This window comes from Drosophila bipectinata, chromosome 3R (assembly GCF_030179905.1).
Source record: "Drosophila bipectinata strain 14024-0381.07 chromosome 3R, DbipHiC1v2, whole genome shotgun sequence".
Classification (NCBI taxonomy): domain Eukaryota; kingdom Metazoa; phylum Arthropoda; class Insecta; order Diptera; family Drosophilidae; genus Drosophila; species Drosophila bipectinata.
Window position 1 is genome coordinate 3,188,826 of NC_091739.1, and position 15,329 is coordinate 3,204,154.

Genomic DNA, 15,329 nt, shown 5'->3' on the forward strand with positions numbered 1-15,329 from the left:
TGGGGAAAATAGGTTTTTGTCATTATTATTATATATTATTATATTTCTAGCGTTATTTTATAATGATGATCAGAATACATTTTTAAACTGTTTCAAATTTTTGGGCAAGTAGGAAACACTTAAGTCTATTGACCAACACCCATCTCAAAATCAGTGCTGGTAAACGTCACTTCATAGTTCCCACGCGCTTAGTAAACTCACTTTATTTATAAAGTTATTAATATTCATTGCTCAGATACAAAATGGTCTCACAAGAGCAAATTCGAGCCATTGGAGGAGTCCTTAACAATAAGGAGAGACCCCTTAAGGAACGATTCCGTGCTCTATTCACTCTGAAGAACATTGGAGGAGGAACGGCAATCGAGGCAATAAGCAAGGCTTTCGACGATGATTCCGCTCTGCTTAAACACGAATTGGCATACTGTTTGGGTCAAATGCAGGATTCTCAGGCTCTAGACATACTCACCAAAGTGCTAAAAGACACTACTCAAGAGCCTATGGTGCGACACGAGGCGGCAGAAGCCATGGGAGCCATTGGACACCCCGATGTGCTGGCCATTCTGGAAGAGTACAAAAAGGATCCGGTTGTGGAAGTGGCGGAGACTTGTGCTATTGCTCTTGACCGCGTGCGTTGGGTTCAGAGCGGTCAGAAGGTGGATGACAATAATCCGTATGCCTCTGTTGACCCCTCGCCTCCGGCTTCAGGAGAAAAAACCTTTGCCGAATTGAAAGGCGTGTATTTGGATGCTAAGCAAAGTTTATTCGATCGCTACAGGGCTATGTTTAGCTTAAGAAACCTGCGTACCGAAGAGAGCGTTCTCGCCCTGGCTGAGGGATTAAAGGACTCATCTGCACTCTTCCGCCATGAGGTGGCTTTTGTACTTGGACAACTGCAGGAACCCTGCAGCATTCCCTATCTGCAGGAGAACCTCGAAGACCGTTTTGAGAACGAAATGGTGCGTCATGAGTGCGCAGAGGCTTTGGGAGCTATTGCCACTGAGGACTGCATTCAGATCCTTAATCGTTACGCGGAGGACGAAAAGCGAGTGGTCAAGGAAAGTTGCATTATCGCTTTGGACATGTGCGAATATGAGAACAGTCCTGAGTTCCAGTACGCTGATGGGTTGACGAAATTGGATGGGACGAAATGATTCACATAGCATATTTGCATATTTAAACTGTATATATTATATTATTTGTAAACTCTTGTTTTTGTCACGTAGTTTGATAACGCTGATCTAATCTTATCGGCATATAAAAGAATTTGAAACGTGACTGCTGGTATTTTTTATTCTTGTATTTGAGACTGGATGCAACCACTATTTTTGTATTTTTGACGGATAAAATTCAATAATAAAATGTTGACATAATTTAGTTTCACATTATATGTTAGATAACGGCTAAGCTACTTAATTGATTGAAACATAAAAAGGACTCGTAAATATTTATATACCCCAATCAAAATTTAAATTAACCGCTCGTAACGGTTGACTTAATTTCGAGTTTTTCAAAAGGTGGTGGCAACTCTATCTCTGACTCACAGGCGGCCTTTGTAAAAACAACAAAGCACTAGAATCTCAGCCGGCTGTTCACTTTTCCATTAAATACCTGTGACTAAGACTTATAACTTCATTCTTGGGCATAATTAACTTCAGTCGAGATATCAATAGATCCGCAAAAGCACAGAAATGGCCGATCCACGCATTCGCCAATTGACAATAAAGACAGGAGTCGTCAAACGTTTAGCCAAGGAGAAGACCGTCTATGAAAAGGAGGTCCGCACGGAAAGAACCCGCTTAGAAAAGTTTAAGAATGATGGAGCTGACGAGCATGTGCTGCGCAAGCAGGAGGAGGTCATTATGGAGTGTGAGATGATGGTTCCAGACTCAAAGAGAAGGTATTTTCCGCCAAAAATATTTTTTACAAGATAATAATGTATAACCTTTATTTATTTTTTCAGACTCATACGGGAGTTCGAGACATTGCAGAAGTTCCTCGAAGACGAGCAGGATCTCAAAGAAACCGAGGCGTACACCAAGGCCGCAGAAGTTATAAGTGATGCCAAAACTGTCTTGGGATTATGAATTTATACGACAACCGCACATTCCCTTTTATAGCATTTAAAACCCATTAATTATTTACCTCATTTTACCTCGGCCAGCTGGCCGTTAGTCTCAAATTTCAAGTATTTGATACAATCTTTATTATTGTAATTAATAACCCTTGTGTTAAAATTTGAAAATAAATAAAAAAAAAACTTTATCAAATCAACACCAGCTGTATCCTAAACTGTTTTTACAACACTGGTCATTATAATGGAAACAATTACCAAGAAACAACCGAAATTGAGCGAAATTAAAGAAAGTGTAACGAATATTCTTGATAATTTAGAACAATTAGAGGATCTTTGTAATGCCAAACAATCGGACTTTGATGTGGGACAGGCGGAAGAGCTACAGCGACGCACGACAACCCTGTTGGATGCACTTGACCAAGTTGATGCCCATAAAGTAGCCGGCAAAACAAAACATAAAAAACGCCGGCATCGCTTACAAAAACAAAGAAACAAGCAACGGAGATTGGAAGCCAAAAAATCGAAAGACCTAAAGATTTTAGACCAAATTAAAATTGAGCCGGTCTCAGCTCCAAACACTAATAAGCCGGCTGAACACATTTGCCTGAAAAAGCGGCAGGATGCAGCATCCATTTTACAGACCTTTGATCTGTTGAGGAAATTGTGTGAATCCCGAGGTGGGGACAAGGCCGCCTTGGACCAGAAACTTTCCCATATGCGCCACGTATGGAAACAAGTTCAACAAGAATGCGAAAGTGACAACATCCATAGTGCCAAGAAAGAATCCAGTATAGACGCCCAATGGGACATGGTGTTATTTGGATCAGGTTCCCAACAGGAGAGAAAAAACAAGAATACATTCCTCAAGAATCGGTAAGGTTCATTAAATATTTTAAAGTAAATAACCTTAAGGGCTTGGATTTTTTAGAACCATATGGGATTCTTATATAAGCCAAAGGAAAGGAGCCTCCTGCATACCCCGTGGATGGGTGCTACCTCCCGAAAATCCAACGCATCCGTGGATGCAATACAGAACTGATTCAAAAGCGAATATCATACTAGAAAATCTAGATAGATATATTAAAATTAAAGCTGAACCTCCAGAAAACTAAATAAAATAATTCTTGTTCTTTTTTGGCTTGCTATTTTGGTAAGAATGTGAAAATTGTGTGGTTCCATTAATCGCTGTTTTTTAATGATGAATGTATTTTTAAAATCCAATATAGCTGCCGGTTTCCCCGGGTACAAATATAGACGCCCTCGAAAAACCAAAGGTCTGGGAGAGGGGAAAATAAGCAACTTCCCAGATCGATTTTCAGGGCCCTCCATGTTTTCAATACCTGTTATATCAATACCTATTATATAAGTAAAAACCATTATTCTTCTCTCTAATAAGTATATGTATGTATGTTGTGGAATTTTATTTCTTTTGAAGAATCTCTGTGTTTAACTTAGGCTGAGAGACTGAGTAATGCGAACTCTTAATGCATTTATTCGTAGACCCAGTTGGTGGCAGCTGGAGTCCAGCTGACCAGCTCCTTCTCGGTGAACCACAGAGCGATCTCCTTCTCGGCAGACTCGACGGCGTCGGATCCGTGGATGATGTTGCGTCCGACCTGGATGCAGAAGTCACCACGGATGGTACCAGGCAGAGAGTCGGCGGGGTTGGTGGCACCGAGCATCTGGCGGCCGGTCTTGACCACATTCAGACCCTCCCAAACCATGGGGACCACTGGTCCAGAGTTCATGTAGCTGACCAATCCCGGGAAGAAGGGGCGGCTGGACAGATCAGCATAGTGCTTCTCCAGCAGCTCCTTGTCGGCCTGTAATGATTACAAAATAGAGAAGGGTTGCAATGTTATCTCTTAATTGCTTCTATGACCTCCACAAGACACATGTCAAATCTGATGACGCCTGCAGCGCAATTTGAGGTTAGATCCGAAGGTAACCCCTCGTGCACCGGCGTCAGCTATTGATTTTATTTTAATCAAATTAACTACTCACCCAGGTGAACTTCAGGGCGACCAGCTTGAAGCCCTTCTGTTCGAAGCGCTCGATGATCTTGCCGACGAGTCCACGCTGGACGCCGTCAGGCTTGACCATGATAAAAGTACGCTCCTTGTTGGCCATCGCTACGGAAATAATTGAGAAGAGTGCCAAGATGGAGCCCAACATTTGCAAACCAGGGGTGGAAGATCTTGTAAAATAAGTGTGACCATTTTTTTGTTGGTTAATCACGCTAGTTGGCAGCACCTATTTTACTTTTGTAGCCCTCTCATCAACCAGGGGTACCGTTTTTAGCTTTTTTCGCCAAACTAGCAATTGTGAAACGATTTTGAAAATTATAAGGATGGGTGTCAAGACATTTGGAAAACTATAGAAAAGCCTTAAGATGGAGCCCATCATTTAAAGGCGCCACTTGATATCCTTTGGTTATAAAATTATAAATTCAAAATTTAATTTAAATAATATTATTTTTAAATTAGAAATAAATCTATATAGCTCCATTATCTCCAATAAGTTTATAAAACTAACAAGAAAAAAGTTCCTTTTACATTCCCATGCAGTTAAGATCGGATGTACATATGTATATCGCAAATATCTTTCGTTACTTGAATTTCATTATAAATCCAATGTCACAAGTTACAATAAGTTATGGAAGTTACAATAAGATATAGTCGCTCGTTCCCGGCAGTTCCGACTTTCATAATTACCTCATGAAGGAACAGACAAACGAACATGTTTGTATCAACTGAGGAGGGGATCATGATTAATTTATAGGGTCGGAGAGGCCTCCTTTTGACCAAAATTGTAATACCCTGCAAGGGTTTACAAGTAATATTTAAAAATGCTGTTTTACAAGACCTCGGTTTATGTGTTATAATATAGTAACTATATATTTTGTACAGAAGGAAAAATAATCGTTTATAGTCATATTTAGTCATACGATTATTAAAAATCTTTGCATAAACCTTCGATTGTACTCCTTCCCTAAAAAATAAACAAAAGAGGTTTCTGTGTTTTACGGTTAAGCTTCCTTTATTTTTCTCATCATTTAAAAGATCTTTTTATTAAGCAACATGTTCTGTATCCATGAATTGATTTGGTGTCGGTTACAATGGTTTACGATTCATATAAATTCAGATTGTGAAAATGTAACGTGTAGTTATGGCGGTTATGGGGCAATGACAAGTGGGTAACGTATCTAATGTGGCATGAAAATGCAAAATGAGGCTGAATCGAACATTTAAAATGTTTTCAAAAACCGCATGATTATGTGTGTAATTGTTGATTTTTTTTAATACTTCTTAAGCATTTGTCTTTTTGTTTCAAGAAAAATTTTTGAATTCATCGCGAATGTAGTCTTTCTTTTTTTTTCATATCTTTTTAGTGTGTGGGCATGGTTTAAAACTAAATTCGGAAATTACATCGTATAATAGATTTTAAATCGAATGCCTCGACCTGACTTATCAAAAGTAGAAAAAGTGTTTAAAATCCATTCGAGACTGGTGGATGATCACGACAGGATGTGTGTGGCTGCTAATCAAGTGTAAAGTTAGTTAGATGAGTATATATATATGTATATATCGAAGAGGCAGGCGGCTACAGTACGGGCTGTGCTCCATCGAATCCTGGCGACAATTCCCACGACGACGCCCTGCGTTTCCTGCGGAAGGACTTGCGATGGCGATACAAGTTAAGATAAATGCAGTAGACTACCAGGCAGAAGGCGACTAAGACAGATCCTGGGAGCTGGACAGATTCCGGCTGTAATCTACCGCTCTCTTCTTCGCTAATTGTGTGTTTGGTTATCATGTATTGTAGTATCTGCTCGATTTTGTATAATATCTGTATCTGCGGGCCGCAGTTAGTAGTAGCACTAACCATACAGCATATAGACAACCCATTTCATACAACGAAAATGGACGCGAAAATTTCTTGCGACAGGCCCCAGCAGGCCCCAGAGCGGATTTCTTACGCTCTCTTACGCTCATCGTTCGTTCATCTTACGCTCATTCTCGCAATAAATGTTTTCTGTTTCTCAGTCTCTAAACGGAGCGCGATGAAGAAGGTTGGCCTGCGCTTCGGTTGATCTTTGTATGTATGCGTGTCACACATTCACATACATGGGTGTATGTGTGCGTGCGATTTCGTTTCGAAGCCAGCGCACAAAATTTTGATTTTTCTTACTTTTAAGGCTTGCTACCCTAACAAAATTCGGGTATTCGTTATTTGATGAAATGACGAAAGAAATTATATTATTTTTTATTTTATTTTTTTTTATTATTTCAGCATACATTTTTAATTTATTTAGGAATAAGATTAAGTGTTAGTAGTAAAATGTTTTCTGTATATATATTTTTACGAATCATTAAAAATCAATATACTGAGAAAGTGTCAGAGTATATTTCGGTCGGAGTCACTTAAAGCGCCGATTGCTTTTAAGTTTTTGTTGTTCTGCAAGAGGCTTGTGCATGCCTACTCTAACGATGGAATGATTTTTAGGGGAGGGTGAAGACACGAAAACAGCTGATGGACTTGTTTACCTTTTTTGTTTACAATTTTTCAGGCACTTGTTATTATATTTTGGGTTATTGTGAGATTTAATTAAATTATTGTCGTTAATTTAATAATTTCCTTATATATATTTCCTTATATATAATAACTTTAAAAAGTAATTTAATTCTTCACCCGTCTTCACCCTCCCCTAAAAATCATTCCATCGTTAGAGTAGGCATGCACAAGCCTCTTGCAGAACAACAAAAACTTAAAAGCAAACGGCGCTTTAAGTGACTCCGACCGAAATATACTCTGACACTTTCTCAGTATATTGATTTTTAATGATTCGTAAAAATATATATACAGAAAACATTTTACTACTAACACTTAATCTTATTCCTAAATAAATTAAAAATGTATGCTGAAATAATAAAAAAATATAATATACAAAATAATATAATTTCTTTCGTCATTTCATCAAATAACGAATACCCGAATTTTGTTAGGGTAGCAAGCCTTAAAAGTAAGAAAAATCAAAATTTTGTGCGCTGGCTTCGAAACGAAATCGCACGCACACATACACCCATGTATGTGAATGTGTGACACGCATACATACAAAGATCAACCGAAGCGCAGGCCAACCTTCTTCATCGCGCTCCGTTTAGAGACTGAGAAACAGAAAACATTTAATGCGAGAATGAGCGTAAGATGAACGAACGATGAGCGTAAGAGAGCGTAAGAAATCCGCTCTGGGGCCTGCTGGGGCCTGTAGCAAGAAATTTTCGCGTCCATTTTCGTTGTATGAAATGGGTTGTCTATATGCTGTATGGTTAGTGGTAGTAGTAATTGGGGTGTTGGTTGCCAGAGAGCAAGGGTTTGCATTTGATCGTCGAGTGGATATTATAAATTTGACATGTGTGAGTGTGGCTCTAGCCGACTGCTGTTTCTGTTGCTTTTGGAATCGGGTGGTGTTTATGTTGATGGTGATGTTGCCATTGCTGTTGCTTAAGTTCTGCTGGCACCCTAGTTATTTCTTCTTCTGTGCCTTCTCAGCGGCTTTTGTTACCTTGCCCGAGGTAGTCTCTTTAAAGTTAACAGACTTGATAACGCCAACGGCCACAGTTTGACGCATGTCGCGCACGGCGAAGCGCCCCAGCGGTGGGAACTCCTGGAAGCTCTCGACGCACAGCGGCTTGCTCGGGACCAACAGGATAATGGCCGCGTCTCCAGACTTGATGGCCTTTGGCTCCGTCTCGGTGGTCTTGCCTGTGCGACGGTCGCACTTCTCCTTGATCTCGGCAAACTTGCAGGCAATGTGGGCCGTGTGGCAATCCAAGACCGGAGTATAACCATTGGCAATCTGGCCAGGATGGTTCAGCACAATAACCTATAGGCGAAATAAGTCAATATATATTTAGTTAATAATATGCCTATCTTGTGAAAGATAAAAGATATATGTCGGTAGTACCCACCTGAGCAGTAAAATCAGCAGCGCCCCGGGGCGGGTTGTTCTTCGAATCGCCGGCCACATAGCCACGGCGAAGTTCCTTAACCGAGACGTTCTTAACGTTGAAGCCGACGTTGTCGCCGGGCATCGCCTCGGTTAGAGCCTCGTGATGCATCTCGACGGACTTTACCTCAGTGACCAAGTTGACCGGAGCAAAGTTGACGACCATGCCTGAATGATGGAGGAGAACAATTTATTTAAGTGTGTGTGTTTTATTATTCCCCTTCAAGATCTATGTGTATTGGCCAACAATAAGCCAATTTCGTGTGCTTCGGGCTACCCATTCAGGAATAGACCTACTCGTTATCTCAAGGTGCATGGTGGTGGGAGTGCTCCGCTCTCGCGTCGGAGACGTTCGTTTAATAATGCATACATGCGCAAGGACTCGTCGCGAGCCTCGGTCGGAGACGACATCGGCGGTGGCAACACCCACTCACTGGCACCCACCAGCGACCCAAATTCGATGAGGTACATGAATGAAGTAATCGAAGGAGCACAGCCCCACACAAAAGGGTGGAAGGCTAAAAACTAATTACAGAAAATAGCCACTTACCTGGCTTTAGGATGCCAGTCTCCACACGGCCAACGGGTACTGTTCCGATGCCGCCAATCTTGTAGACATCCTGCAGGGGCAGGCGCAGCGGCTTGTCGGTGGGGCGCTGTGGCGGAAGGATCGCGTCCAGCGCATCGATCAGGCACTTGCCCTCAGCCTTGCCCTCCTTGCGCTCCACGGTCCATCCCTTGAACCAGGGCATCTTCTCGGAGGCCTCCAGCATGTTGTCGCCGTGCCAGCCGGAAATCGGAACGAAGGCGACCGAGGCCGGGTTGTAGCCAATCTTCTTGATGTAGGAGGAGACCTCCTTCTTGATTTCCTCGTAGCGGGCCTCGCTGTAAGGCGGCTCAGTCGAGTCCATCTTGTTGACGCCGACAATCAGCTGCTTCACTCCCAGCGTGAAAGCCAGCAGAGCGTGCTCTCGGGTCTGGCCGTTCTTGGAGATGCCGGCCTCGAACTCACCGGTGCCGGCGGCTACAATCAGCACTGCACAATCGGCCTGCGAGGTGCCGGTGATCATGTTCTTGATGAAATCCCTGTGGCCAGGGGCATCGATGATCGTCACATAGTACTTGGCCGTCTCGAACTTCCAGAGGGCAATGTCGATGGTGATACCACGCTCGCGCTCGGCCTTCAGCTTGTCGAGCACCCAGGCATACTTGAACGAGCCCTTGCCCATCTCCTGGGCCTCCTTCTCGAACTTCTCGATCGTACGCTTGTCGATGCCACCACATTTGTAGATCAAGTGGCCGGTGGTGGTAGACTTGCCGGAGTCCACATGGCCAATGACCACAATGTTGATATGGATCTTCTCCTTGCCCATTTTAAGTGCCGGTTCTCAACAAGAGCTTTATATTTTCAGAGAATTCTAAGACAGGAAAAGGGGTGTCGATTTTTAAATATTACAAGTGAAAACAGAAGTATGAATGTGGGTTCTGGGAGACGTGTGTATGACGTACATGTGTATGCTGTGGGTGTGGGTCATGTCATTGTGGTGTACACACCAAAATCATTTTATATACATCGATGGACACACAAATATGTATAGTTTTAGTATACACCCAGTAAATATATGTTTTAATTTTTCACTCCGACATTTGCAAAGATTAATAAACTTTATTTTACATTTAATTTCAATAAAGTGGAAACTATTGTTACTTTAAATAACTTCAATTTTTTATGCCGGTAGGAAATAAAATTTTGTAATAATTTTCAGTGCAAACTCACCTGTTTTTTTTTGATTTTCTTAAAACGAGCGAGCTGGTTGTCTATCAAAAACCTCACAAGTCCACTAGACGCAATCACCTGCAATGATGGTGAAAAAATCAGAATTACACCCACAGAATTGATTTTCCTAATTTGGAGCCCGTAATCTAGACCCGGACAATGAGAAAGTCGACTGAAGACTACCAGTGGTATATCTCCGGTTTTTGGTTGCCCTGCACCGGCCGAAAAATCAATATACGACGAGCCCCAGACGGGAAACGAACAGAACGCGCACAGTTCGCGAATCGGGGAAAATGCACTCTCCGGCAGACGATTAACCCCAAACCCGGGGAAATGCGGAAAACATTGTGTCAGTCCAGGAGGGAGAAAGCTGCCGGCCGGCTTCTCAGAGGAGATTTCATTGGACGTATTTTTATACAAAAAGCCACTTTGAACTTTTCACAGTTAAAGATATGTAGATTATCAATATTTTTGTTGAAAGCAGTTCTACACAAAAAAATGTATTTCTTAGAACTATGACATGGCACTTTTTAATTAAACAGAAATACTTGAAATGTGCAAATTAACTAGAATATAGAATATTGGGATGTAGTACTTGCAATTTCCTGAAGAAATTGTGAAAGAATGAAATCAATGGAATGATGACGCCTTGAAAGCACAAGCATCGGCATGCGCCAGAAAATTCGCGATTCCAAAGGGTGAAAACTGCAAAACACACACTCACACACACACACAGACTGACAAGAGCAGGACAAGAAGAACAGGAGAGTCCGATGGTAGAAATGGCCGCGTATTGCACGGACTCTTCTTCAATAAACCTGCATTGGGAGAAAATGAGAGGCCAGAGAAAGCCCCACACACACAACCGAAGGGCGTAGTGATTTATTTTTTACCCTAGTGACAAATTTTACTTGCAGAATTTTTCCCCGCATGTTATTTTTAAATCTCTGCTTGCATCGAAGTGCAAATTGAAAGAAAAGACGTATGTACATATGTATGTATGTATGTATGTACATGTGTAAAAATACTTTGGCAGGCAAATAGCTCATGTGTACGTGAAAAAAAAAACTTTAAACAAAATCTGACAGGGGATCTGCACAGCATGTGTGCAATAATATTAATATTTTTAAGGAAAATTCCAATGAAGTTGTACGCAAAAGCGTGGGAAAGGAAGCAACATGAATAGTCAAGTCCACTCTCTCACACCAGCACTCGTACACATGCACACATCTATGCACTTTTTGCTCGCCGCCATTTTGAAATTTTCCGCCGGGTTCCTTAAGTTGTTTAATTTTCTCGAAACTGGAGGCTTCCCGAGCCACGGCAGCTCCAGTTTCTGAAATCGTGGCTTCCATGACTCTATTTACGCAGGGACGGCCAATATTTTCACTTGCCTATTATGCAAAACCTCATGAGACACCGGCCGGCACTGCAATTGCACTCACACAGACTCACCAAACGCCGCGTTTAGTTTCGCAATAAAATTCGAATTACACTTTTATTCGAAGGGAAAATGTACCAACTGACTCAAAATGCTTTCGGCTTTTCGATTTCCTTACTAATTATCACTTGAAAAATCAATCGACGGCTTTAATAATTTTTTGACAATTTTGTAGGAGCCTTCTTAGATTTTTTAGTAGGAGCTTGTGTCCACTTACCTGGAAACCAGAAACGGAAAAGACCGAAAAAAGGCGGAAAACCAAAAGTGTTGCAAGCTGGCGGTCGTGAAATTCACTTCGTGAAAAAGCACGAATCAGTGTTGCAAAAAGTTTGCTAATATTTAGACTGTTATGTGCATCACCAGTATAAAATGGCAAACTTTGCCGCCAAATTTGAAATTTTTGCCTAATTATGGTTTCCATTTTTCTCAAAAATGTTTATTTATCATGTATTTGGTAAATAAAATCATCTAAAATAGTGAGTTTTAAAATAATGCTTGTATTTGTTTCTTTGAAAGATTTTTTTTTTAAACACAATAGAGTTGCCATTTTTAGTCGAATATTCACGCGCCAAAATTAATAATTTTGCGTTAAAAAAATCTATCGATAAGCTTTTAGTTTTAGAACTGCTTTATAACAATTTAAAAACATATTTAAATATTTTTGAATAATATAATTATGATTTTATCGGTTTTATTTTTTCAACCTTTATAAAAAACTACCCATTTTTAAAGAAAAAATTTTCGATTATAACTTCCTTTCCTTGACAAAGGCCGCCCAATTTAAATCGATGTGCCCTTAAAATGGCATTGCGTATTTTAGTAATAGAAACTTAATGACAGTATTGTTTAAGAAATGAAATAGCCCGGTTGACTAGCAAAGTACCGGGCATTTAAAGGATTAACAGGTATGACGAGTGGCGAGTATGATCTTTAAATCACTATATATATATATCTTTTATAAACGCTATAGCTTCTCAAATAGGATAGAATTTTTTTTTATGTTATTTAAGGCATTTAATAAAATCTATATCTTATACTAAGTATAGTGTTTGAATCAAAATAAAATGACATCAGATAGAATATTTATTTCCATTCACTGTCCGACTCATACTCCTCCCATTTAGGCTTGACACCTATCGGCAGCTTGTTTTGCTCCAAATATACGTTAAACTGCTCCGGAATGGCCATAAATCTGCGAATCTTGAGTCTGAACTGACGCCATGTGGATTGGTTGTAGTTGCGTCGATCCGTGACCATAGCTTTGTAGTTGAATTTGTGTTTGTTGAGGAAGTAGGTTAGCTCCTTAACGACACCCTTGGGTAATCTGCAAATACAGAATAATTTAGCCAATTTTTTATAGGAAAACAAAGCCAGTTTACCTGAATTCCGGGTCAGCCCTTTCGCTGGCTAGTTGCTCGAGCTCCTGGACTACGTGTCCGCGCTTGGGTCCCTCCTCTACAGGCGCCTTCTTGATGCCTAAAACCCTAAGCTCGTCCTCGTCAAGCTCTTCTTCGACGAACCCATTTACAATCTTGGCTGCGTGCAGACGATTTTGTTTGTAGCTAGGAATTGCAATTGCCTTATTTGGGTCCTTGGCCAAGCCCATTTCGCTAAAGTTAGTGCCCACACGTTGTCCCTCTTCCCACATTTTCTTAAGTTGGGGGCTGAAACATTGAAAAAATAGAGTTACTAAAAGATATATAATTCAATAAAGATATAAACAGAACTAATGATATATCAAATATCATTATATTCTAAATGTTTAGTTTGTTAGCCCTCAGTTAGGACTCCTCCCCATAATCTGGTTGGATTGTTTAGTGACCAAACTTACTCCTTTATTTTTCCAGTAGAACTGCGGGTTTTGTTGAGTGTCTTGCGGTTAACACTGTACCGGTAACGCTTACGAGCATGGTTCTTACGAATCTTCATTGTAAAACTATTAAATTACTTTTTCCGAAACCTGCAAAAACCAAAACAATCGCACGTGTTGCCAGCTGTCAGAGTTGCCAGATGGCTAAACACCAAACCGATAACATGATGCTACCGGACATATAAGCTATTTCGATTACACGTAGTCGGATAAGGGATTTTTGTTTTTTTTTGTTTGGATGGTGAAACTTGTAATAAAATTAATTCTTTTTCGTAAGGTCAATTAAGGTTCATATATAATTGTAATCATGACGGTCAAAAGTAAATACATAACGAAATAATTTAAAATTGAAAATCCCGCCCATATTCCAATTCCATCGTTCCATTAGACGGTGTATAGCTCGGTGCATGGGTGGCCAGCACACAGAAACTGCGGCGACCATCCGAAACCATCAACAAATCTTAAAACTTTTTATAAAAAGTACAAAAACGAGGTCATAGGCGTCGCAAGCCTACAAGGCAAGAAGCTCATTCCAGCCACCTTAGATAAACATTTTGGGCAGGAACGAATTCAGGCAGTAGTAAGTCCAAAGACCTCTACCCGGCTCCCGATTACCTTTGTTTTGGTCCGAAAAATACAACTTCTCCTCTATTAAGCCGTCGACAATTCATATATAACCGAAATGCGTGACGAGATATTGGACCCCAGCAACCTGGTCAAGAACCGGGAGATCCTTTACCGTCTGATGATTAGGTAGGTAGTTGCAGATTCTACAGGTGCTCCCTTAACACCCATAGTTTTCCCCAGCCAACTGATGTACGATGGATTGGAAAAATTTGCCATGGAGCTGTCTATGTTGGTCAAGGCGGATCAGTGTGCTCCAAGCGAGCGCCTGCTGCACGTGATGATCGCCGGCATGCAGACTCTTGGCGATAAAGAGAAAACTCAAACCGACGATGTTCTCCCTGGAATCGATCTGGAATTCGAGCCAGAGGCATCCGCCTTGGCCCCTGAACCCCATTCCTACGAAACCGCCTACGTGACATCGCATAAGCAGGCTTGTCGAGCTGGAGCCTTCAGCTTCGATGGTTCGCTTGTGGCCACTGGAAGTGTAGATGCAAGTATCAAGATTCTGGACGTGGAGCGAATGCTGGCTAAATCCGCCCCCGAAGACATTGAGCCAGGACGTGAACAACAGGGACACCCAGTTATCCGCACTTTGTACGATCATACCGATGAGGTATCCTACTTGGAATTCCATCCCAAGGAGCATATCCTCGCTTCAGCCTCGCGAGATGGAACTGTGAAACTGTTCGACATTGCCAAGCCATCTGTTAAGAAGGCCCACAAGGTGTTTACCGACTGCGAGCCTGTGTTGTGCTTGTCATTCCATCCCACTGGGGACTACGTGGCCATTGGCACGGAACACAATGTTCTCCGGGTGTACGACGTCCACACTGCCCAGTGCTTTGTAAGCGCCATTCCGTCGCAGCAACACAAGGCGGGCGTTACCTGCGTGAAGTATTCTCCAACAGCCAAGCTGTACGCCACAGGAAGTTACGATGGAGACATCAAGGTGTGGGACGGTGTTAGTGGGAGGTGCATTAATACTATTGCTGAAGCTCATGGCGGAGCGGCCATTTGCTCCTTGGAGTTTACCAGAAATGGGAAGGTAGTCAAATACTCTTATCGATCCACAAAATGTATATATTTATTATTGGATGTTATATTATTTCAGTACCTTCTCTCGTCGGGTATGGACTCGCTGGTTTATTTGTGGGAATTGTGCACCAGTCGCCCCATTCAGACGTATACTGGGGCAGGAACCACTGGCAAGCAGGAGCACCACACGGAGGCAGTGTTCAATCACACCGAGGACTATGTTCTATTCCCCGACGAGGCAACCACGTCGCTGTGCTCGTGGAACTCACGTAACGGCTGCCGATTGACGCTGAACTCCCTGGGGCACAACGGGCCAGTTCGATACATCACCCACTCCCCGAACGCGCCAGCCTTTCTCACCTGCTCAGATGACTTTCGAGCGAGGTTTTGGTATCGACGTGCCAACAATCAATAAATTCCTTAAAGAAATGAAAGCATTTCCTGTCTCATGTTCATTAAAATCACAAACTTTATATTTCACTAAAATTCTCTTTA

At 41.6% G+C, this 15,329-nt stretch overlaps 7 protein-coding genes across 9 annotated transcripts; 4 read left to right on the forward strand and 3 right to left on the reverse strand.

The window, feature by feature from the left end:
• Positions 1 to 99: 99 nt before the first annotated feature.
• On the forward strand, positions 100 to 1,275 carry nero (deoxyhypusine hydroxylase nero). Its single transcript, XM_070281232.1, has 2 exons — positions 100 to 159; positions 236 to 1,275. The coding sequence occupies exon 2, from the start codon at positions 243 to 245 to the stop codon at positions 1,149 to 1,151; it is 909 nt and encodes a 302-aa protein (XP_070137333.1). The 5' UTR covers positions 100 to 159; positions 236 to 242; the 3' UTR covers positions 1,152 to 1,275.
• A 270-nt stretch (positions 1,276 to 1,545) lies between these two features.
• On the forward strand, positions 1,546 to 2,234 carry Tbca (Tubulin binding cofactor A). Its single transcript, XM_017245560.3, has 2 exons — positions 1,546 to 1,897; positions 1,961 to 2,234. Exons 1-2 carry the CDS (start codon positions 1,689 to 1,691, stop codon positions 2,082 to 2,084), a joined length of 333 nt encoding a protein of 110 aa, XP_017101049.2. The 5' UTR covers positions 1,546 to 1,688; the 3' UTR covers positions 2,085 to 2,234.
• Positions 2,235 to 2,307: 73 nt separating this feature from the next.
• On the forward strand, positions 2,308 to 3,786 carry LOC108128151 (uncharacterized). The gene is made up of 3 exons (XM_017245558.3): positions 2,308 to 2,947; positions 3,003 to 3,224; positions 3,301 to 3,786. The coding sequence occupies exons 1-2, from the start codon at positions 2,316 to 2,318 to the stop codon at positions 3,184 to 3,186; spliced, it is 816 nt and encodes a 271-aa protein (XP_017101047.3). The 5' UTR covers positions 2,308 to 2,315; the 3' UTR covers positions 3,187 to 3,224; positions 3,301 to 3,786.
• Positions 3,477 to 4,264, reverse strand: awd (nucleoside diphosphate kinase). The gene is made up of 2 exons (XM_017245559.3): positions 4,079 to 4,264; positions 3,477 to 3,897 (listed from the first exon to the last, which is right to left on the reverse strand). The coding sequence occupies exons 1-2, from the start codon at positions 4,247 to 4,249 to the stop codon at positions 3,565 to 3,567; spliced, it is 504 nt and encodes a 167-aa protein (XP_017101048.2). The 5' UTR covers positions 4,250 to 4,264; the 3' UTR covers positions 3,477 to 3,564.
• Positions 4,265 to 5,086: 822 nt separating this feature from the next.
• On the reverse strand, positions 5,087 to 11,463 carry eEF1alpha2 (eukaryotic translation elongation factor 1 alpha 2). 2 transcript variants are annotated; one of them, XM_070281229.1, is made up of 5 exons: positions 11,317 to 11,463; positions 9,862 to 9,939; positions 8,635 to 9,502; positions 8,047 to 8,252; positions 5,087 to 7,961 (listed from the first exon to the last, which is right to left on the reverse strand). In XM_070281229.1, the coding sequence occupies exons 3-5, from the start codon at positions 9,455 to 9,457 to the stop codon at positions 7,602 to 7,604; spliced, it is 1,389 nt and encodes a 462-aa protein (XP_070137330.1). In that variant the 5' UTR covers positions 9,458 to 9,502; positions 9,862 to 9,939; positions 11,317 to 11,463; the 3' UTR covers positions 5,087 to 7,601. The 2 variants fall into 2 exon arrangements, with proteins under 2 accessions (XP_070137330.1, XP_017101025.1); XM_017245536.3 differs by having other exon boundaries at positions 11,256 to 11,444.
• An 860-nt stretch (positions 11,464 to 12,323) lies between these two features.
• On the reverse strand, positions 12,324 to 13,323 carry LOC108128133 (nucleolar protein 16). The gene is made up of 3 exons (XM_017245535.3): positions 13,134 to 13,323; positions 12,682 to 12,966; positions 12,324 to 12,626 (listed from the first exon to the last, which is right to left on the reverse strand). The coding sequence occupies exons 1-3, from the start codon at positions 13,229 to 13,231 to the stop codon at positions 12,386 to 12,388; spliced, it is 624 nt and encodes a 207-aa protein (XP_017101024.2). The 5' UTR covers positions 13,232 to 13,323; the 3' UTR covers positions 12,324 to 12,385.
• Positions 13,324 to 13,573: 250 nt separating this feature from the next.
• Positions 13,574 to 15,305, forward strand: CstF50 (cleavage stimulation factor subunit 1 Cst50). Of its 2 annotated transcripts, XM_043212341.2 has the most exons (4): positions 13,574 to 13,752; positions 13,829 to 13,925; positions 13,980 to 14,844; positions 14,911 to 15,305. In XM_043212341.2, the coding sequence occupies exons 2-4, from the start codon at positions 13,855 to 13,857 to the stop codon at positions 15,247 to 15,249; spliced, it is 1,275 nt and encodes a 424-aa protein (XP_043068276.1). In that variant the 5' UTR covers positions 13,574 to 13,752; positions 13,829 to 13,854; the 3' UTR covers positions 15,250 to 15,305. The 2 variants fall into 2 exon arrangements, with proteins under 2 accessions (XP_043068276.1, XP_017101023.1); XM_017245534.3 differs by having other exon boundaries at positions 13,575 to 13,925.
• The last annotated feature ends 24 nt before the right edge of the window (positions 15,306 to 15,329 follow it).